This window comes from Hoplias malabaricus, chromosome 17, assembly GCF_029633855.1.
Source record: "Hoplias malabaricus isolate fHopMal1 chromosome 17, fHopMal1.hap1, whole genome shotgun sequence".
NCBI lineage: Eukaryota > Metazoa > Chordata > Actinopteri > Characiformes > Erythrinidae > Hoplias > Hoplias malabaricus.
In genome coordinates, this window is record NC_089816.1 from 30944851 (window position 1) to 30960211 (window position 15361).

The following is a 15361-nucleotide window of genomic DNA, read 5'->3' on the forward strand; positions in this document are numbered from 1 at the left end:
CCTGAAATGGATCAAGCGGAAAAGAAGATGAATGAATGAATTAGTTTATGTGTAATACTCCCCCAAAACTCCATGAATCCTTAGTCTGACCTGTCCTTGTGAGGCTTCATATTCAAATGTTCATTCATTTCCACCTGTTGCTAAAATCGCAGATTTATTAAAAGTATGCAATAGCCAGTGATGGTATTAGGTACTTTCCTGTTGGGATGATATTTTAGTGTGAACAATTCTAATGGTTGTTTAACAGATCTTATGGTTCAGTAAGAGGATCTTCAGTGGTCCTAGGGTCCTACAATGCTCTGTAATGCTATTCCAGTGCCACACATGCAATTATATTCATTATCTGTAACCGGTTTTCCAGTTCAGGGTGGCGGGGTGTCCGGAGCCTACCCAAAATCATTGGGGCGCAAGGCAGGAACACACCCTGGAGGGGGCGCCAGTCACAGGGCGACACACACTCACACCTATGGACACTTCTGAGTCACCAATCAACATGTTTTTTGGACCGTGGGAGGAAACCCATGCGGACACAGGGAGAACACTCGAACTCTTCACAGACCGTTACCCAGAGCGGGACTTGAACCATCAACCTCCAGGAGCTGTGTGACTGCGACACTACCTGCTGCGCCACAGTGCCACCCACCCTTTGTTTTTGTTTTGTTGTGTTAGCTCCCTGGATGAAGATTAGTCAGCTTGCGTGCTTAAGGTGGTAGTAACTTTAGGCTCATGCAGATGCTGCTTACAAAGATGATCATGCTATTATACCTGCCGGATGTGTGACGGGATTCAGTGTTACAATGCAGCGTAGTCTCATTCATTCATTCATTATCTGTAACCCTTATCCAATTCAGGGTCGCGGTGGGTCCAGAGCCTACCTAGAATTATTGGGCGCAAGGCGGGAATACACCCTGGAGGGGGCGTCAGTCCTTCACAGGGCTACACAGACACACACACATTCACTCACACACTCACACCTACGGACACTTTTGAGTCGCCAATCCACCTACCAACGTGTGTTTTTGGACTGTGGGAGGAAACCGGAGCACCCGGAGGAAACCCACGCGGACACGGGGAGAACACACCAAACTCCTCACAGACAGTCACACGGAGGGGGATTCGAACCCACAACCTCCAGGCCCCTGGAGCTGTGTGACTGCGACACCTACCTGCAGCACCACCGTGCCACCCCTAGTCTCATTCAATACTCTCATAAAAATAAAGGTTCTACAAAATGTTATTTTGACAATGCTATATAAGAACCTCTTTTGGCTCCATAATGAACACATTTTACTAAGAATAAATTGATAAAGAACCTTAAGATCCAGTGATGGACTTTTAAACCTTTAAAAGATTTTTCACACTCACACATTCCTTAAACACGTTTAGTTTTTTACGGAACCAAATGTGGCTTTCTATGTCATAGCTCAAAGAAACCTTAATTTGTAGCACCTTTATTTTAAGAGTGCATGTGGAAAATGGGTTGCCATGTAGGTGTTAATTATTTGCAAAAATGAGAGCATTTGAGCATGCCAAAGGCCATAATGTGAATGAAGTAGCTGAATTTGAAGCATAGTCAAATGGGTCGACCAGAAGTGCTAATAATTACAGTCTACCAGAAATTCTCATCAGAATTGTGGCTGAAAAATGTGGACCACTGGCATTTCAAATGTTTCACAGCCTGCTATGCTTCCAGACAAGAATTGCCTCTAGAAGTCAAAACAAGGCCTATAGCCAATACGACACTCTGCAAGGAACTGCGTACCATGAACATAAGGGGCAGAGTGGCACGCAGTGAAGCCTTTGCTTGATTTTGCTGTGGGCAAAGACACACACAAACCATATATGATAGGTAGCTAGATAGTTATAAAGATTTTAGGGAGCCCTTCACCATAGGCCTTTGCAGGAAATGCCACTAATGTGCTTAATCCATGTCTGGGGTAGTGGCCCATATCATATTTTAAGTGTTTAATCCTTCCTTCAGATGATACTTCAAAGCATGTCTTTAACAAATATAAAAAAGTGGGGTTAACTGAGGTAAGAGCTTAATTGATAGTAAGAAGTTGCTTTGTCATGCAATTCCCAATCTGTTAAAAGAAGAAGAAGAAGAAGAAACACATCAGAAGGAAACGTCAGACTGCATTTACACAGAAACAATTCTTGTGTTGGCAGACTACGTTAGCCTGCAATCTGAATACAACAATGTCAGTGTTTGATTGTTTTAACCAGTGTATGTTTTTTGACTCATGATTCATGAGGGGAAAGAAAGAAAATCTGAATCCTTGCCCATAATTATACAGAGCATAATGTCTAATGCTAATTATCTGAACAAAAGTATAACAGCCTACAGCAAATAAACAAAGCATTTTCCATTCAGAATGAAATACTGTTACTGAAAGCAACACTCACCACTCACCTGATCATTTCCCTTCAGTTTGGTTACCTAGGAATTCTCACCCCCATTCTCTTTCTCTCTCTCTTTCTCTCTCTCTCTCTCTCTCTCTCTCTCTCTCTCTCTCTCTCTCTCTCTCTCTCTCTCTCTCTCTCTCCCTCTCTCTCTCTCGTTTTTAGCTGTAGTTGAATACTGAGTCAATAGCTTGACTTAACACAAGAACTGACAAAAAATAAATAAAAAAAATGGCAGCATTAAAACAAGTTAAGATTCTGGTTTGTTTTTGACTTCTGTACATGTGATATATAACTCTAACAAACACATGTTGCAAGACTATCTGCAATTAAATATTTATTCACTGAAAGCAATGCTCCAAAATGGTTTAGTTCATGGATGGATGGATGGTCATATATTCATTCATTCATTCATTTTCTGTAACCGCTTATCCAGTTCAGGGTCGCGGTGGGTCCAGAGCCTATCTGGAATCATTGGACGCAAGGCGGGAATACACCCTGGAGGGGGCGCCAGTCCCTCACAGGGCAACACACACACACACATTCACACCTATGGACAATTTTTGAGTCGCCAATCAACCTGCAACGTGTGTTTTTGGACTGTGGGAGGAAACCGGAGCACCCGGAGGAAACCCACGCGGACAGAGAGAGAACACACCACACTCCTCACAGACAGTCACACGGAGGAAACCCACGCGGACACGGGGAGAACACACCACACTCCTCACAGACAGTCACCCGGAGCGGGAATCGAACCCACAACCTCCAGGAGCTGTGTGACTGCGCCACCTACCTGCTGCGCCACCGTGCCGCCCTCAGGTCATATATGAGCCAATAAAATTAAAAATAGGCATTCTATTGTTATATATAAGCCACTTTTATGTCATTAGTATTTAGTATATTTTTCTGAATTCTTGGACAAAGATACACAGTTGAGACTTGACATTGAACAAAGTGACTAGTTCCTTTCTTCCTCTGGATGGCAGTGATGATTAAGTGGTGATATTGTTTGCATTGCTCCCAATTTTGCGCATTGGGGTTATTACTGGCTTCTTAATAGAAATGTGAATTTCAGTAAATGCTTTGTGTCAGATTTTTGCTGCTTTAGGGAAATGGGCAGGGCTCTGTAGTGTGCACTTCACCAGTAGGGCTCTAATGTAGTCTGTATAAATGAGTATCAGTGGGAAGGAGGCCAGCTGGAGTGGGAATGTGAGACTTTCCCTCTTTCAGCCGGTACCAGGACATTTGGATCAGAGGACATGGCGACTATCAACAAGTAGCTGTTTATTCGAATTGCTTGCAGTAGGAGGCTGCAGAAATCTCACAGTTCCTTAGAAAACGGAGACTGAACCTCGGCGTCTTTGTCTGCTGCGCTGAGTGAGTTAGAGCAAATCAGCGTATTGTATCAAATAGAGGAAAATTGGCCTCCTTAAAAACTTCGTGCTGATTTTATCTAAGGACACGCTGAGAAAATTCTTTATAAAGCTTTGACCTCTAGTTCAAACGATAACCTGGACGTGTTTTTAATTTTAAAGTGTTTATCTCGGTCAGTAGTGATCTTGGTTGAGGGTTTTGGAGTTTGGAGCCCTGTGAGAGAAAAGAAGGAAGAACTCCGGGGTGTTTTTTTTAACACCGAGGAGAAGCAGCTCCTCTATTAGGTCAGAGATGGCACACAGACGGGGCATTTCTATAAACCTCCGCAGACCTCTACCCTTAGCTCTCCAGGTGATTTTGTTGACAGTTTTGTTTTTTATTGTTGGAGCAACAGAACAAGACGACGAGTTCAACGCTGAGGTAATTTCACACACTTAGTGAAAGTAAACTGTTATATTTGGTGAGGCTAGGGTTATTATTATAGCCTTACAACCCAGTAAACAAGGAACGTCCCTGAACGTTCAAAATAGGTCTAAAAGTAGTCTGTCCGTCAAGGACATATTTTAAACGTCAACGGACGTCCAAAATCCATCTTAAAAATTGTGACCAATTGATAACGTCAGTGGACGTCCAAAATGCGTTTCAAACAAGTCATTTATTTCGGGACCAATTAATAACGTCAATGGACGTCCAAAATACGTCTAATAGTCGTCTTTTCAATGTCTGTGTTTGGACGTCTTTTCAACTTTCATTTCAACCTTAATAATACGTTGATTAGACGGCAGTCATTACGTTATTTCAACGTTGAATCAACGGCAAAATGTTTACTGGGAACTCTATACAGAAAGGTTGAATTTAATATGGAAGACAAATTAACCTAACCTCTGAAACATTTAATTTAACTATGTTACCGTATAACCTGACGTTTCTTTCTTTGCAAAACGAGCATAAGTTAGAGTAAAGTTATTTGATAATTGGTTTTAACTCGGCTAAATCTTAAACAGCTTTAAATCATTTAAAGTAGCTTTAAAATAAAAATGCCGACAAAGTCCTGTTGCTTGCCAATTAATGACCCCTTAAAATCTATGCTGATTAAACCCAGAACTTTCTGGATAGTTTTCTGTTATTAACAGCTTATTAATTATATTAATATGTCTTTTACATATTATTAATAATAAATGCAAAACCTGTTTTAAAACAATAGTAAACCCAACGAGAATATAGTGAATTGGTGCTGTTATGTTTAATATAGATTAAAATTGACGATGCAATTTGGCTTTGACATTTGTCTTTGGCAACCTCCCAGTAAACATTTAGCCGTTGATTCAACGTTGAAATAACGTAATCAACGTTCTCTTAAGGTTGAAAATAAAAGTTGAAAAGACGTCCAAACACAGACATTGAAAAGACGACTATTAGACGTATTTTGGACGTCCATTGACGTTATTAATTGGTCCCGAAATAAATTACTTGTATAAAACGCGTTTTGAACGTCCACTGACGTTATCGATTGGTCACCACTTAACTAACTTATTAAGATGGATTTTGGACGCCCATTGACGTTTAAAATATGTTCTTGACGGACAGACTACTTTTAGACCTATTTTGAACGTCCAGGGACGTTCCTTGTTTACTGGGCTACCACTGACAAACATATTCTCACTATTTTCATTTACTCATGCATATGCGCATGTAGACAGGAATGGGATTGCTAAATCAAACAATTAAAAAAATCACTTTATAATGCTCAGCTATTTCAGTTGCAAAATAATAGAGACCATATCCACATATTCATAGTTAACAACTGGTCCAAATTGGCTGCACATGTGTTTAGAGGCTGCACACCAAAAAATAGTGGTGGTGCTGAGGTTCCTTTCAGCGATGTTTGCTCTGACTTCAATCCATGAACAAAACAAGTTTGTAATGGTGTGTTTCCCCAGCGTTTCTAAAGAGACTTTTTAGCTAAAATTAAAAATTTTCATAATCACTACATGTTGCGTGTTTAAGATTTTCAATTGTTCATCATCAGAATTTACACATTTTGTACATTAGCTGTCACATTGTGTCAAATGAATCAGACAAAACCTGGGATGTAAGTTTTGTTTTAAAAAGTTGAAATAAAGTTTGTTTTCATTTATAATTCCTGTTTTTAAGCAATTATCTCTCTTTTTTCTTGTCTTATTCTCTCTTGTCATTCGTCAAAAGTCATGGCTAAGGACCTATGGCTATATGTCCCAGGCCAGCAGACAGATGTCCACTATGTTGTCATCTCAAATTCTATCCAGTGCAATTAAAGACATGCAGCGCTTCTATGGCCTGGAAGTCACTGGACACATGGACGCAGCCACTGAGAAGTACAGTAATTTTTTTTTTCAGACTGGTTTTGGTCAGCAAAGTGACCTGAAATGTGCCTTAATTTGTGAATCATTGGTTTTCTGAATAGCTCCTCCTTTGTTTACACCCATGTAAAAAGGCTTTGTCCTTAGCTTCCTCCCAGTGTACATTTCTCCTACATGAGCAGATCCAGTGGAACAGTGATGGGAGTTATTATGAAGCAGACTGGTATTATGTGAATTGCATTTTCCCCAATTATACATTTTAATATTCGCTAACACTGCTCTTAGAACTGGTATTTTTTTGTGTTTGCTTTAAACTGTATGTTGTTATTTACGTGAGCTGATATATATGAGTTCTGGGGACTAAATGTTGTGCTTTTATGTTTTATAATAGTAGGCCAAATTTACATTAAATCATAAAAATTCAATTAAATATTTAATGTGTGACCTACTTTTTTGTTCCCACAAAAGAGAAAAGTCCAGGGTTGTATTCCTTATCAGTTCCAATTAGTAACCCCAAGTTTCCCACATGTTTTGCTGAATGTGAACACTCCCTGAGTGGCTGACCTCCTGTACTTTTAGAGCTATGAAACGCCCACGCTGTGGAGTCCCAGACCGTTTTGAGGAGTCGAGTGGAGGAAGTGTCCGGAGGAAACGTTTTGCTGTGACAGGACATAAGTGGGATAAAGTCAAACTGACTTACAGGTGAGAGATATAGTGGAATGATGCAAATTTACCTTATTTCTCCTGTAAAAACGTTGAAGGTTTTGTATTTTTTACAATGTGCTCTTGATCATTCCTGTTAAAGGATCAATTTCTCTTCAATTTATCAGAGTGCTAGGTAAAATAATAGTCCATTTTAATTTGTTAACGTTGTGTGTATGTTAACAGTTAGTATTGTAATTAAGGTCATGCTGAATTTTCCCTCAATTTTTCATTAACTGCTAGCCATGCTGTCTTATTGGCTGACTTACTCCTTCAATTCATTGACCACATGTATCCCCAGAAGGGTTCCACTCTGGGAATCGAGAGTCATATTTTTTCTTAACTTTCAGCATTCAGAACCACTCCCCCAAAGTGGGCCAGGAGCAGTCTTACGAGGCCATCCGGAGGGCCTTCCGTGTTTGGGAAAAGGTGACTCCACTACAGTTTGAAGAGATCCCTTACCATGACATTAAAAATGGCAGCGATGGGCCTGATATCATTCTGCTGTTTGCCACTGGGTACCATGGAGATATGTCTCTTTTTGATGGTGAAGGAGGTTCACTGGCTCACGCTTTCTTCCCTGGTCCTGGCATGGGAGGCGACACACATTTTGATATGGATGAACCCTGGACACTCAACCAACAAGAAGGAACGGGTAAAACCAGTGCACTTTCTTGGTGCACACTAAAATATTAAGAGTCACATATTAAAAGGAAACCTCTGTATTAATTGGGTTTCAGCTGTATTTCCTGTCCAGGCTTAGTATAATTAATTAAATGGAACATATTTTTTCCCCTCACATTGCCTGTTCCTTTAGGCATTGACCTGTTTTTGGTTGCTGTTCATGAGCTGGGCCACGCTCTGGGCCTGGAGCACTCTAATGACCCCTCAGCAATCATGGCCCCCTTCTACCAATGGATAAACACGGTGAGCTTTTCCCTGGCAGAAGACGATATCAACGGGATTCACCAGATCTATGGTAAGCAGTTGTACGCTGTTGCAGGCTGTTATATTTTTTTCTTTACGATATTGAATACATTACAGTAAATAAAAGGCAGAGGCCTTGGAATATTTGTCCAAAACATTGAAAAGAGTCGTACTCTTTACAATGATGTACTGCTCATATACTATTTATTTGATACTCACCTAAATAAATAGGATATTATAAGTGAAACGAGCTATGGCTGAGAGATGAACTTTTGATTTCCTTGTCCCAGTTAAGGCGTATCAATGTAGGTCTGTTTTCTCCATTGTGGCTGATCAGAAAGCCTTGTACTGCAGTGCTGAGTGAATGAGTCTTGTGGGCTTCCTGCCACAGCTGCTGCAGAGTGGAAAATGTGTGATTCCACTTTAACAGTTTGTGTGTGTGTGTGTGTGTGTGTGTATCAGGGAATGCAAATGAATTGCAAACCTAGTAAAAATACTACAGTGCACTGATATATGTGTAGACCACTAACTGCTAATGAATGTCTTATTGTCAAACTGATTTTTGAAATAGGTTCACACTGTATTGCATGTATGAAGTACAAAACAGTGTGTTAGTTTAATAGACTAAAAGCAAAGTTTCGAGTGGCAAACATAACATGGAGCTTAAAGTATTTAGTAAGCAGGAAATTTACTCTGAATGTTACATGTGATGTGCACATTTTTTATTAAATACATGCGTGATCCTGGACAGATTGCATCACAATGCATTTGCCTAGTGTTCAACTGTCAAATATAAAAAAATATGGATGTGGTGATGTGATGAAAAAACAGGCTTGCACCTTAATTCTTAGGGGAGGAAAAATGCAGATTATATTTCAATTGCTTTATTGGTCTGTAAAATTGCAATTTATATATATTTCCCATTTATAGGGGAATGTACTTATATTTGTCACCCAATCGTAGCTAATATGCAACATGCCAATGTGTTTTTACAGGTATCCCCGAGATACCAACTACTCAGCCATTGCCTACCACTACAACTCCATATACTACCACGCCTGAGCCTGAGCCCACATCCACAACGACCCCCGCAAGAACAACTAGACCCCCTCGAAGACCCACACAGCCACGGGTCCCTCCACCCAACCCCACCAGGCACCCTCACCGACCCAAACCCACCAGCAGCTCGGACCAAATCGCCCCTGATATCTGTGAAGGAGAATTTGACACCGTTACTTTGCTGAGGGGTGAAATGTTTGTCTTCAAGGTGAGACAGTGACTGGTAATTTGTTGATAAACAATATTTGCTGCATGATCATTTTCCCCCGTGTTTCCAGAATGGTATTTGTGAATGTAAGGTAAAGTAATGAGATCAGATGTAAAGTGGCCTAAATTCATATTTAATGAAGGTATTATAATTAGAACAGAGTTACTCAGGTAAAATTAAAAGTGCTTTCACAAACCCTACAAAACTACAAGCTCCAATTTACAGCTCTATTCTTCTACTTTCTATGTTTGCTATACCTTTGGCATAGTTTATTTAATAAGCCTCAATAGTAAGAGGTTGAACCAATCACAGGGCAGAACAGACAGTGATTGACAAAAGACATAATGCAATTAAACACAATTAAGGACTGAGTAAATAAATATTAAGGCTAAAAACCTAATAGTAAAACAGACTAGTGGAGAAAATGGAGAGAAATGGGATAAAAGATGATAACCCGAGCAGTGTTTACAAAGTCTTGCACAATGTTTGAAGTTCGCAGAGAAGCTAGTTCTCAGAACATTGTTGTGCATTCTGTTAAGAAATGGAAAAGCATGTACCAATCTGTGAGTCACATGCTTCTCTGTGTGTGTGTGTGTGTGTGTTTTGTCTGAAGATAATAATTCTGTCACTCTCTCTCAGGGTCGGTGGTTCTGGAGGGTCAGGCGGAACCGAGTTCTAGACAATTACCCCATGCCTATTTCTTTATTCTGGGTGGGACTACCCGAGGACATAGATGCTGCTTATGAACGTCATGATGGAAAATTTGTGTTTTTCAAAGGTCAGCACTCTTGAGAACTGTTTGTTAGTTTTTAGATAATATTTTTACCTCGATGGGTCTGTTTTGGGATGCACACATTGTTTCCTCAGTCTCGTGAATTGCAGAGAAGTTACTGAAAATTCGTAGAAGTTTCTGAATAATAAGCTTTGGATGCAACAAGTTAAATTATTCTATTAGAAGCTACTGCTGTGGTCACATCTCAATGGCCTTGTCTATTCTGACACAAACTGGAAATGTGGAGCATCTCCCTTATCATAAAGTGTCTGATCAATGCTTTACGACATCTGAAATGGGCACTGGTGCAGAGCTGTAAATATTTCTCAGATATCAAAAACTTTCTTCAAAACATCTGTTTCCCCTGCCCTAGCACACTCTAGGCCATATTACATCACTAGTAAAGCACTCTGTTGAAAAGAGGGTGGGTGTGTGTGTGTGTGTGGGGGGGTACTTTGGCAGAAGCGCTAGGCCTTGCCTGTGTTGCATCAGCCTCCACACACTTAACACTGATCTGCTTTAAGTTTGCAGAAAGAGTGGAAGAAGTGTGCTAAGGGACGAGCTTCTGCTGTTCAGCAGAATGCATTAAACCCCTTATTAGGGCTTCAGCATCCACAGCTCATTTATAAGAAATCTTTATGAATCTCATGCAGTGACCTGAGGGGAAATGTCCCTTTGGGCTGCACAATATAGCCTCTGTCTCCTCAGACTGGGAGAACAGTGCGGTTCAGGATGCCTCTCAGCCCTTCCCTTTCACCCTTTAAACACTTGTTTGTTCCACAAAGACACTCTTCACTTTTGTCTGCTCCACTCCCTTCGACTCCCCCTGCAGGCACTCAGTACTGGCTCTTCAGAGAAGCTGATGTGTTGCCTGGTTATCCTCAGGACCTGTTTCGCTATGGTCAGGGCATGCCTGACAGTGTGGACACAGCCGTATGGTGGGAGCCCTCTGGTTACACCTATTTCTTCAAAGGAGAGAGGTAAAAAAAATGATTATAGAGCATGAGAATAAAGCAGTGTGAATAAAAGCAGTTATTTTCTCATTCCTCCCTCTTTTTTAAGTATATAATAGTGTGCTAAAGTCAGAAGCCATTTCTAATTTATTTAATGTCTTTTTAAATATTAATATTTAAGTTAAGGGGCAGCATGGTGGCGCAGCAGGTAGTGTCTCAGTCACACAGCTCCAGGGACCTGGAGGTTGTGGGTTCGATTCCCGCTCCAGGTGACTGTCTGTGAGGAGTTGGTGTGTTCTCCCTGTGTCTGCGTGGGTTTCCTCCGGTTTCCTCCCACAGTCCAAAAACACACGTTGGTAGGTGGATTGGCGACTCCAAAGTGTCCGTAGGTGTGAGTGAATGTGTGTGTGTGTGTCTGTGTTGCCCTGTGAAGGACTGGCGCCCCCTCCAGGGTGTATTCCCGCCTTGTGCCCAATGATTCCAGGTAGGCTCTGGACCCACTGCGACCCTGAATTGGATAAGGGCTTACAGATAATGAATGAATTAATTTAAGTTAAGTAAAATACTTTCACATGAAGAAAAGAATGTAACAGAATCAAAGCTTCATCAACTAAAAGTATATTATCCAAATATTTAGATATTTAGTCGTTCTTAAGCTTTGTTGCAGTTAACATTTTTTATTCATTATTTATTTTTGTTTCAAAAGATTTGATATACATTTTTCAGTGTATTGTACAGGCATTTGTTCCTTATTCTATCATCAGTTCATTAAACCTTACTCCACTTCTAAGATGTCCAAGACACAGAGCAAATTCTTTTATGTATTGTCTTCTTGACAGCAAAACATACTTTCTGATGCAGTGTTGAGATGCCTTCTTCCTGTGGAAGGACATACAGAATACACATACAGTTGTGGTGGTATGCCATGGCTTGCACTATAGTTAAGAGTCACATTTCCTCTAAACCATTTTCTTTTTCTTTCTCTTTTTTTCTCTCCTGCAGATACTGGCGCTTCAGTGAAGAGTCTCAGGCTGTGGACAAAGACTACCCCAAACACATCAATGTGTGGGGCTCTATCCCTGGTTCCCCTAAGGGGGCCTTCCTTAGCGATGATGGAGGTGAGTCAGGACAGGGGGACGGGTGCCCAGGAAAATGGCTCTCAATAAATGGGAGAGTGAGGTGGATCTGAAGCAGAGAGAAGGAAAATGTGACTTCACTGCAGAGAAAGTAGGGCGCGTTAACAGCCCCAATTCCCTAAAGTTCCATTTCTGTTTCTGACTTTACATATCACTTCACACAGTTGGGCACAAGCACCTTCATCAGGTTCTGTTAAAGCAACAGCTGTGCCACGTGCATATGAATGAATCCAAGACTGGATTCATTCATAGGCAATGCAAGACTGCAGTTGCCAAACATTTAATTTTCTCAGTGTTTTTGTCCTTTTTTCAAAGACTGCAAATAAATGAGGGCAGCACGGTGGCACAGCAGGTAGTGTTGCAGTCACACAGCTCAAGGGGCCTGGAGGTTGTGGGTTCGATTCCCGCTCCGGGTGACTGTCTGTGAGGAGTGTGGTGTGTTCTCCCTGTGTCTGCGTGGGTTTCCTCCGGGTGACTGTCTGTGAGGAGTGTGGTGTGTTCTCCCTGTGTCTGCGTGGGTTTCCTCCGGGTGATTGTCTGTGAGGAGTGTGGTGTGTTCTCCCTGTGTTGGTGTGGGTTTCCTCCGGGTGATCCGGTTTCCTCCCACAGTCCAAAAACACACATTGGTAGGTGGATTGGCGACTCAAAAGTGTCCGTGGGTGTGGGTGTGAGTGTGTTGCCCTGTGAAGGACTGGCGCCCCCTCCAGGGTGTATTCCTGCCTTGCGCCCAATGATTCCAGGTAGGCTCTGGACCCACCGCAACCCTGAATTGGATAAGGGTTACAGATAATGAATAAATGAATGAATGCAAATAAATGAATGTTGATTGTTTTTTGTTTGTTTTTTTAAAGCAGGTAATTGATGAATTTGCACAGGATAGACAAAATCAAAATAATAAACGGGATGAATTTTGATCAGGTTTAGAGTGAATTTCTTATTCTGTGTTCCCACTTTTTAAAAGTAGCTTTAAAGTTGTGATAATTTAATTTTGGTACTTGATGGAACAGTGTATTATTAAAAGTTTATCTGTTTCTCCACAGCGTATACCTACTTCTACAAAGGCATGAAATATTGGCGATTTGACAACAAGAGAATGAAGATTGATCCTGGATACCCGAGATCCATCCTGAACGACTTCATGGGCTGCCGGGTCGAATTTGACATGGGTCCAGATAAAAATAACCACGGACCAGAGCCTGGGGGCAGAGAACAAGACTCGGATGACTACAAATACGATGACATCGATGACATTGATGATGTCGAAGGTCATGATGACAGTGACGAGAATGAGAAGAAGGAGATAGATGTTGTGTTCCCAGTGAAAGAGACTGATGGCCATGTCATGACCCTCATTTTGGTGACGGTGCCTTTAGTCCTGGTGCTGTGCATTCTGGGAGTTATTTACATCATCATCACCACCCTGCAGAAAAAAGAGGCGCCCAAAGTGCTGGTTCACTGTAGACGTTCCTTACAGGAGTGGGTGTGATGTGTCACTTTCTCGCAGTTCACTGTCCTCTTTCAGCACATACGTTTTACTCAGCGAAATACACTCCTTGCCTTTACACGACTGTGGTGCTCTAACCCATTCATCACTGAGAATTTGCACTTTCATGTCTTTTTAATGATTTTATCATTTGTTTTGCGGTTGGTTCATTCTGTGATGTGTGTATGCGTGCGAGAGAATGTCTATGGCTATGTCCGTGTGCATTAAACAGATTCAGTTTCTCTAATGAACACAAACTTTACAACTGTGGGAAAGTTGGATGTGTTCTTCGTCAGCAGAATTCTCTTGGTTTCCTTTAAGTATCCTCAAGCAAGTTGCAAAAACCCAACTATGCACACAGAAAAACACTGAGGAAAGGACATGGTTAAAATAATTCGGCTTAATAAATTGCATTGCACATACTTAGAAGGTTTACTGTCTGTGCATATGGGCCAAGCTTGGCTAACATAACACAGATGTTGCTGATTTAGGACTTTGGAGAGAGAGGAAGAAAGCAAGAGAAAATAATGGAGGGGAGGGAGGTAGAGGATGGGGGAAGGGGGATGGGGCCAGCCAGCATTTCCTTCTCTTCAGTTCCACTAAGTTTGCCAAACCAGGGGGGTAGAGGGGTGGGGGGGCAGGAGGACTAAAGCTGGGGTGTGGTCCTACTGTTGCTGTGACCTACATTAGTGTCTGCCATTCTTTCTTAAGGATTTTTTTTCCCCTCTTCTTAAAAGGACCCTGTCTTCCTGTGGAACTTTGTTTCTCTGCCGTATTTTAACCGCAGGCTCCCCTTCCCCAGAGCTTTTGTTTATGAGAAGCATTCCCGGCCTTGGCTGTCTGTCCACTAGTGCCTCTGCAGCTGAGCCAAGCTGCTGTGATAGGGCTCGCTATCGTGGCTAACGTTTCACATGGAGCTCTTTGTTTTTACTGAGTGAGAGCCCACACTTCTGCTATTCACCCAAACGAATTTGTGCAATTTCAGCATAAAATGCCTTTGTCTGTCAGTGCCTTGAACAGTGTTCATGTTTGAAACTTGGTTCATCTTTTGTACTGTTTTTATGAATGTGTTTTTTTTTCTTTTTGCATAAGCTCATAATTCAGATTTTGTTTATGTTTAATTAATATTTAGATTTTTGATTTTTGTATTAACAAATATTTGAGAGAATCATGCAGGGCATGTTTTTTTTTTATTTTGTAAACAGGTACCCAATTATAGCTTGCTCATAATAAAAAAGGTTGTACCAAAAAGAAACCAGATATAGTTCCTTTTAATGCTTATATAAAATACAAAAATGCAAGACAGAGTGAAAGAAGAGAAGGGAAGTTGTTCCTTAAACAGTTTAGTAAATGTAACCGCTTCACAGCAGCAGGGGGTGTTTGAGCATTTCCTTCTGCCTTCTCTCACTGCGCTTTTCCTTCGCTATGGAACTATGCCACCACAGGGAAATCTGTGATTTTTTTTATAGAGTGTGTTTATACTGAAAGTTAATTTTGCATAAGAGATGCCTTTCCTGCTATTGTTGGGCTAATGTGAAGATGGAATCAGGCCACCACTACGCACATTAATAAATCTGCTTGGCTGAGCCCTTTGCAGATTTGATCATAAATAGTCTACAGTTTTTATATTTATTTTTTAGGGAGTCAAAATGGCCATTGGGTATAAGTTATAGTTTTCACAAGATATGTTTCTATGGTGATATTAAATGCAAGGTATATTAACATTATTTTATATTATTTTATAAACATAAAATAGTTTCTCAAAATAAACTTTGGAGCTAAATTATAAAATTGTTATGGTCAATTTATGTTAAACATGTTCCCTTTTTCTGATGCTAAAATAATCAACAATTTCTTACTTGTTGGTGGTTTTAATTGGATCCCATGTAAGGGACATCTGAATTTCTCAAAAGAGTTCTAGTCAGCAGAATAATTACTTGGGTTGTACATAACGGAAATACAATATGTAGAGGTTTAAGGCCCTTATTTTAAGACATTAGGACCC

The 15361-nt window shown here is 40.9% G+C and overlaps 1 protein-coding gene across 1 annotated transcript; it reads left to right on the forward strand.

Annotated features, from left to right (window-relative positions):
• The first annotated feature begins 3589 nt into the window (after window positions 1-3589).
• mmp15a (matrix metallopeptidase 15a) lies at window positions 3590-14591 on the forward strand. Its single transcript, XM_066648628.1, has 10 exons — window positions 3590-4197; window positions 5983-6131; window positions 6696-6818; window positions 7169-7473; window positions 7636-7797; window positions 8741-9012; window positions 9652-9790; window positions 10617-10764; window positions 11740-11855; window positions 12914-14591. Exons 1-10 carry the CDS (start codon window positions 4069-4071, stop codon window positions 13357-13359), a joined length of 1989 nt encoding a protein of 662 aa, XP_066504725.1. The 5' UTR covers window positions 3590-4068; the 3' UTR covers window positions 13360-14591.
• Window positions 14592-15361: the final 770 nt, after the last annotated feature.